This window comes from Carcharodon carcharias, chromosome 17 (genome assembly GCF_017639515.1).
Source record: "Carcharodon carcharias isolate sCarCar2 chromosome 17, sCarCar2.pri, whole genome shotgun sequence".
Lineage (NCBI taxonomy): Eukaryota > Metazoa > Chordata > Chondrichthyes > Lamniformes > Lamnidae > Carcharodon > Carcharodon carcharias.
In genome coordinates, this window is record NC_054483.1 from 1,643,744 (window position 1) to 1,651,473 (window position 7,730).

General features: G+C 47.6%; 1 protein-coding gene across 1 annotated transcript; it reads right to left on the reverse strand.

The window, feature by feature from the left end:
• Positions 1 to 1,791: 1,791 nt before the first annotated feature.
• Positions 1,792 to 6,588, reverse strand: LOC121289570 (interleukin-1 beta-like). The gene is made up of 6 exons (XM_041209097.1): positions 6,471 to 6,588; positions 5,638 to 5,704; positions 4,954 to 5,230; positions 3,852 to 4,016; positions 3,216 to 3,352; positions 1,792 to 2,402 (listed from the first exon to the last, which is right to left on the reverse strand). Exons 1-6 carry the CDS (start codon positions 6,524 to 6,526, stop codon positions 2,190 to 2,192), a joined length of 915 nt encoding a protein of 304 aa, XP_041065031.1. The 5' UTR covers positions 6,527 to 6,588; the 3' UTR covers positions 1,792 to 2,189.
• Between the last annotated feature and the right edge of the window lie 1,142 nt (positions 6,589 to 7,730).

Genomic DNA, 7,730 nt, shown 5'->3' on the forward strand with positions numbered 1-7,730 from the left:
ATCCCCGACACACATAGACACAGAGAAAATGCTCCAAACCCCACTATGAACCCAGTTTTATAATAGATCACAATAATATTATGAAAATTATTATATTTTTATGACACAGGCAATGACCATCTCAACAAGAGAGAATCTAATCATTGTCTCTTGACAATCAATGGAATTATCAAAGCCAAATCCTCCGCTATCAACTTCCTTGGGGCTTACCATTGAAACTGAACTGGACCAGCCATATAAATACTCTGGCTAGTAAAGCGGGTCAGCAAGGCTGAGAATTCTGCAGCAAGGTACTCACCTCCTGACACCCCAAAGCGTGTCCACTGCCTTGTGAATGTGAGTGATGCATTGTGAGTGATAGATATTGTAGGTAGGTGAGTGATGTGGGTGTACTCCATTGAGCAGTGTGTGAGGCTGCTGGTGCAGTTGGTATGATATGGCTTTTGAGAAGGAATTGACTGACCTTGACTGCCCATGTGAGTTTACTGAACTTCTTTGGTATGTTTACTGGCTGACGTGGGTCGAGGGTGGGAAAACAAGTGACTGAACACTGACCTGATCTGGACTGGTAGATGGCTACATGACAGAATTACAGATTGGTTACAGCACAGACTGAGGCCATTCAGCCCATTGTGCCTGCATCAGCTCATCGAATGAGCAATTCACCGAGTGCCATTCTCCGGCCTTCTCCCTGTAACCCTGCACACTCCTACTTTTCACTCAACAATCCAATTCCCCATTGAATACCATGGATTGAACCTGTCTCCACCACAATCTCAGGCAATGCTTTGCAGACTTTAACCACTCGCTGTATGATAGTGCTTCCCTCATTACACTTTTCCTAATTATCTTAAATCTGTGCCCTCTCATTCACGCTCCTGCCACCAATGGGAACAGTTTCTCCCTATCTACTCTGTCCAGAACGCTCATGATCAAATCACCTCACAACCTTCCCTTCTCTGAGGAAAACATCTTATAATTGGACAATATCAAACCAATGATTGCATTCAGTCTGTCACCATAGACGTTGCAGTGTGCGTAAGGTGAAGAAAAGATTCCCTAAGCACTTCAGGTGTAGATGCATTTGGCTGGGAATTGGGGCCATTCTGCAGTTGATCGTGGGTGGAGGGAGTACGTATGCCATACTGAGGGGCAATGGAACCTCGGGCGTGGCCATTGGTGCCAGGCCAGTAGGTAGTCACGTGTACATCACACTTCTAAGCAGGGCGTAATGGGCTGTGTAATTGTCAGGTCTTCATTCCACTGCTCAGGCATTAGCATGTGTCAAGTCTTACTTATACTGAATAAATTCCAACCACTGTCACCAATAAGGCTTACCACTTGGCATCATTTTGGAACTGGAGGGTGAAAGGGTTAATCGGCTCAACCCCGGGACTCTTACAAATCAGTGAGTCAGGGAGGAGTGATTGACAGTTGGTTATCAGTGTGAAATTTTGCTCAGTGTGAGGGGGATGCTGAGACATGCGGACAGCACTTGTAACCTGCTGCAATCGTTTAGATGAGCAAGCAGCACGTTAATTGTGGGTTGCCGTCACTGTGCCTGTTTTTTAGGCCTTAACGAACCTTGTCCCCAGGACTGGATGAAAAACATTCACGAGTTATCCAACAGAGTGTGAGAGAAGTGGGAAATGAAGAAACAGCGGATATTCCAAAGAGTCTAAGGGAATGTGGCAGCTTTTTGCACTTCAGAAATGCTGTGATCTTCCACATTTTCTTCTGTACCAACAAAACTTTCATGGAAATGTGTAAAAATATACATGGAACCCAAAGTGTTTGAAAAATAACTTAATTTAATCAAGAAAGGAAGAGACTGTATCCAGTACAATAATAAATTAATGAAGAATTTAAATAATAATAATAATAAGTATTTATATAATTAAACAATAACTTACATTCAAGTTAGAAAACATGAGAACTTAGTCACACTCACATTTAAATGTAAATAACACACGTGTAAAACAATAGCAAATATTGCCACCTGTACTTCACTGATGTTTTTACATAAATTATTTTGGTTAGGTTATAATTAAATGACAATTTTATCAGCTACCCATTAGACTAATCTGATCCAAATGGATTTAAAATTCTGTACTTAGTACATACACACTCTCTCTCTAAACCAACTATTTCTGGTTTGGGTTCTGAACTGTCCTGAGACTGGGATGGTCTCAGTCAGCTGTGAAAACTGTGATTCGCTTGTGGTTCTCCTTCTCATCCATTTCGACAGGCTGCCTGTTCTTTCTGGAGGTGCTGATGTACCAGCCGTGGTACTTGGCTGATTCAAGCTCAAAGTGCAGGCCAGAGCTGAAGACCTTCTTAAAGAACACAAATCGAAGCAGGTCAGTGGCGCCGTTGATATTCTGCAGATTCTGGTCCCATTTCTGTGCAAAGAGAAACAAGAAGAAAATGACAAAGTTAAATGCCATTCTAAATCTGAAGAGAGGGAGCTGCGGTTGGTTTCATATCAGGCCTGATTCCTGAACAAGGGCTGATGGTTCTGAGCCTGCAGTATATGAGCAAATTTAGCCCTAATCCTGTTACCATCCCTTTTTTTTCCTGGGGGCAGTCAACTCGCGTGAATGCGAGGGCTGGTGCCCTGATATTAGGGCTCTGGACAGACTCCTTGAAGTACATGAGTTGTGGTCATCATCCGTGGAACCCATATCCCAGTGGGGAGACTTCCCAAGGCTGCAGAGCCAGAATTCACAGGGACGCCGTGGAGGGGCTCACAGCCAGAGTGAAGGGAACAGGGACTGAGTCCTCTGATACATGCAGCTTGTATGGTATGAACAAGGGCAAACGGGCAGATCCTCAAGATAGCAATGATATGCGACTGTCTATTTGTCAGCTAGAAGGTCACGTGGTGCATTGGGTAATATCCCTGCCTTCGAGCCTAGAAGCTCCAGGTTCAATTCCCACCCCAGCCCTTGATGACCAAAGAAGCTGTTTTCATGGCTTGGCCTAACAGATAAAATATCAACCTGCAAATCCTTCCAACACACACTAATAGTGGTACCACCAAGGTGGTTAAGAGCAGGAGAGATTCCTGGTGATGGAGAGAAAACTGGAGCCTCTCCTTTCCATAGCTCTAGACTATGACATGCCTGCCAAAACAACTGGACTCCCTGGCTGTACCGGGTCTCACCACCACTGCCACCTGTCAGTTAACTGTGTGCACTTGTGGGATCTCTTACCTCCAGCTGCATGATGGGTCTGTCTTGTGGTCCTGTGCATGAGAGGTACAGGTTCTGGCTGCTGATTTTCAGAACAACAGGCAAACCTTCAACGTCATTGCCTGCAGCTGTCTTGTAGTACCTCATATCCAATTGAACTGGAAATCAAAGAAGCCCCATTTTAGTACAGTAGTCAATGCACATTGCGAGCAAGGTGAATAGAAGTGCAGCTCTCCAGTTTTAACTGGGCAAATGCATCGTCGCAGCATTTGTGAGCTTTGCAGACCAGCTGGTCATCAGGTCCAGGCTAACCAAACCAGTCACAGGAGCATTGCAATTGGTCTCAGCCCTGCTCTGCCAAGGGAACTGAGTCAGGGACTCGCTGTGCATGCCCATTAGTTAGGCATGGCCGTGCCCACACAATGCCACAAGGGCTTGATGACACTTTTGCCTCACATTACGAATGGCCCATTCGAGTGAGATACTGAGCTCAAATGACCCCTGCATCCCAGCCAAGGGTCAGCGCCTGCCCAACGGGGGTGTCAAGGGAAGCTCCGGTATCCTTTGTCCCCGCCCGCACCCTCCCCACACCCCCACCACCAACTTTCCCCTTATTTTCACTGCTGCAGAGAGGGACAAGGGCTGAGATGTACCCACCTGCATTCTTTGGCTGCTGCAAGGACATGGCCAGGAGCCGGAGATTCTCCGAGAGGATCAGGGATCTGTCTTGATCATCCTTCACCTGGCGGCATTCGCTCGACATGAATCTGTAAGTGCTGCTCACATTTTCAGCATCATCATAGCTGCTGCAGGTGGTGGCTTCTGTGGGCACAAATCCAAATGGTTTATTCACCAGTGCTGGGGAGCGGAGACGAATCAGCATAAAATAACCCTCAGGCCACTGCTTTTCTTTACTATTTGTTGCTGGGCGGGGCAGCATAAGGACATGTCCGATGTCCAGCCTGAGTTACCAGGAGATGGCTTCTCCCTGGGACTCAGGATCACCATCAACAGAAACACTCAAGTCACCAGTGGCAGGCGACGATGGTCCCAGATGCCAGGTTGGTGAGTGGAAGTTGTGCCCTCCTCCACCCTCCCCCACACCCCACCCCCTCCCACCCCCCGCCAAGTCACACACCGCCCTACCCCCACACCCACACCCATCCCCCCGCCAAGTCACACACCGCCCTACCCCCACACCCACACCCCCACACCCACACCCCCGCCAAGTCACACACCGCCCTACCCCCACACCCCCACCCCCATCCCCCCGCCAAGTCACACACCGCCCTACCCCCACACCCCCACCCCCATCCCCCCGCCAAGTCACACACCACCCTACCCCCACACCCACACCCCCGCCAAGTCACACACCGCCCTACCCCCACACCCCCACCCCCATCCCCCCGCCAAGTCACACACCACCCTACCCCCACACCCCCACCCCCATCCCCCCGCCAAGTCACACACCACCCTACCCCCACACCCACACCCCCGCCAAGTCACACACCGCCCTACCCCCACACCCCCACCCCCCCACCAAGTCACACACCACCCTACCCCACACCCACACCCCCATCCCCCCGCCAAGTCACACACCGCCCTACCCCCACACCCACACCCCCACCCCCGCCAAGTCACACACCGCCCTACCCCCACACCCACACCCAACCCCCCCGCCAAGTCACACACCACCCTACCCCCACACCGAGGTCAGCATTAACAGAAAGGCAACACTGAAGGGGAAAGCACGTCTTACCCTCGATGATCGCCCTGAAGTTCCCCAGCAAGTCAGTGTCCATGAAAGAGTCTCCATCGTATTCCCAGCCATCACCAGACGCCTGCTTCAATTTCTTTTTGAATTTCTCAACAGCCAGGACTAACATGACAGCCTGTTCCAGTGAGAGGCTGGCATTGCCAACTGTGCTGATAGCTGAGCATGTGCTGGTGATTTCCAGCTGGTAACTCTCTGGCTCTGCTTGGCAACTGGCGCTGCTGGTCTCCATTAGCTTGAGTGAAGTCTCTTGAAAGGGGCTCTGTGAAAATGAGAGAGTGGGATCAGATCTTGCAGATTCCTTTCATGTCAGCCAAACTTACTTGTAAAAGGGCCTCGAAATGAAAGATTACACCAGGAAAGATTACACCAGGAAAGATTACACCAGGAAAGATTACACCAGGAAGGATTACACCAGGAAAGATTACAACAGGAAAGATTACACCAGGAAAGATTACAACAGGAAAGATTACACCAGGAAAGATGAGCTGTTGTCCTGGGAATTCAAACCCTGCACTGTCAAGTTGCTGTGCCCTGGTTTGCTTTGTGAATTCTGCTCTTTCAGAGGAGCTGAACATTTACTGACTCAAGTTTACTCTCACTTTAGCCGAATGCATGTTCTCCCCCTCCCAATATCAGTCTGATGGAATTGCAGTGAAAGATTCTTACCTTGATCTGGGGACAGGCAGTCGGAGAAGTCAGACGTGAATCCTTGTTGCATTTGTAACTGAGGGTTCTGTGGATAGAGCAAACATCACAGTCAGCTTATATGAAAGAAGCTAAATTTGGCTTCAGTGGCTGATTTACACAGGAAAGCAGCAACCAGCTGGTTCAACAGTAAATATAAAACACTCTTCTGTTGGTGTCTGGTACTGTAGTTTGAAATATACACTTATCGCATTGTGGTGTTAAGAGCAGTGTGATGGCACATGCACACGCAGAATCCGCACTAACTATCTCTTGCACTCCTCAACCACCTGTGTGACCGTGAAGGCCAGGAGTATTGTACAGGAAGGGGATGAAAGGGAGACAGTGACCGCTGCACCACATGCACACTGCTGCTGCTGCTGGTGGTGATCACAGAACCAGACTGGGATTTTACAGGTGCTGGGTAGGTGTGGGCAGGAAGAATTCCTTTCACGGCTGTTTCTCATAAAACGAGAGGCTAGGTTTTTTTTTTGTTTTCGGAAATTATTGCAGTTTCTTCATAAAACTCTAAGCTTTGCCGCTAACGTTATGGAGAATCAACGTCCCAGTGGAACTCCCCACATCTCCATTTCTTAGCCCGACGGCTGGAATATAAACTATGCCTTAAAATTTTAACATGAAGTCAGTCAAGCCCTGCTAACATCAAATCATTTCTCCAAACTTTCCCTGTGATAAGAAAAAGTCACAGAAAAGTATTCTGCAGTTTGCAGCTGCAAACATATCCAGGTTAGAGAGGGAGAGAGACTATGATCACTCAGTTTGCATATAAACATTAAATAAATCCATCATCTTACCTGCGAGATTCATTCTCAACCATTGGAATGGTCACAGATCCAACTTCAGTTCTCATCTCTCTTATGTCCACGGTAAGTTTGAACCTATCAGTTGTTTGAGTTATATCTTGCTGTGTCGTTCTACACACAACCAGCCCTCAGCCCTCCTTTTATACAGTGTGTGTGTTCCACATGCTCCGCCCCTTTGAGTTTGCCCTTCCTTTTTGTGGTTGGAAATTTTATGATTGCGTGGTGGGTTCTGAAAAGTTCCTCAGCTTAGCGCATATTCCCAAATTAATTGTTGAAAATCGAGAAGATTTAAAAACGAAAACTCATTATTTTTGATGGTACCTCGCTCTCATTTTAACCCCGCAGTGTAATGTATTGAGTGTAACAATCCTGGAAAACCAGCCAGACCACGGACGATCACTGCAATTCATCACCCCCTACACCTCAAACCCTTCCCAATGCACCTTCCCATGTATCCCCAGGAGGTGCAACACCTGCCCCTTTACTTCCCCTCTCCTCACTGTCCAAGGGCCCAAACACTCCTTTCAAGTGAAGCAGCATGTCGTTTGCACTCCCCTCAGCTTAGTCTACTGCATTCGCTGCTCCCAATGCGGTTTCCTGTACATTGGAGAGACCAAACGCAGACTGGAACACCTTTGGTCTGTCCGCAGGCATGACCCAGACTCTCTCCTCCATCCCCACCCCCATTACGATCTCCCCTTTTTCCAATAATTTATGTAGATTTTTCTTTTCCCACCTATTTCCATTATTTTTAAATGCTTTTCCAACCATTGTTTTATCTCTACCTTTTATCCTAGTTTGATTCCTTCTCCCCACTCCACCCCCACTAGGGCTATCTGTACCTTGCTTGTCCTGCTTTCGATCCTCAATGTCACCTTTAGCACATTCCTTAGATAATATCACCACCTTCAACAACCCTTTGTCGTTTTGTCTGTGACATCTTTTGGTTATCTCCACCTATCACTGGCCCTCTATCCAGCTCTACCTGTCCCACTCCCCCCTTTAACCAGCTTATATTTCACCTCTTTTCTATTTTTCCTTAGTTCTTTTGAAGAGTCACATGGACTTGAAATGTTAACTATGTTCCTCTCCACAGATACTGTCAGACCTGCTGAGTTTTTCCAGGTATTTTTATTTTTGTTCTGCAATTCCTAGTCCCGTGTGTTCTATGTTCCTCTAACCCACCTTCTGAAAGGTGGACATCTTATTTTCAACCGATGAGTTTACAGATTTCCATTTGCACCTGTAGCA

Excerpts from the sequence above, each read along its gene's own strand:
- LOC121289570 (XM_041209097.1), bottom strand. The coding sequence starts at position 6,526 with ATGAGAACTGAAGTTGGATCTGTGACCATTCCAATGGTTGAGAATGAA. Across the intron at positions 4,017-4,953 it reads CTTCAGGGCGATCATCGAGG|AAGCCACCACCTGCAGCAGC; the intron begins GTAAGACGTGCT and ends TTGTGCCCACAG. Across the intron at positions 3,353-3,851 it reads GCAGCAGCCAAAGAATGCAG|TTCAATTGGATATGAGGTAC; the intron begins GTGGGTACATCT and ends TTTGATTTCCAG.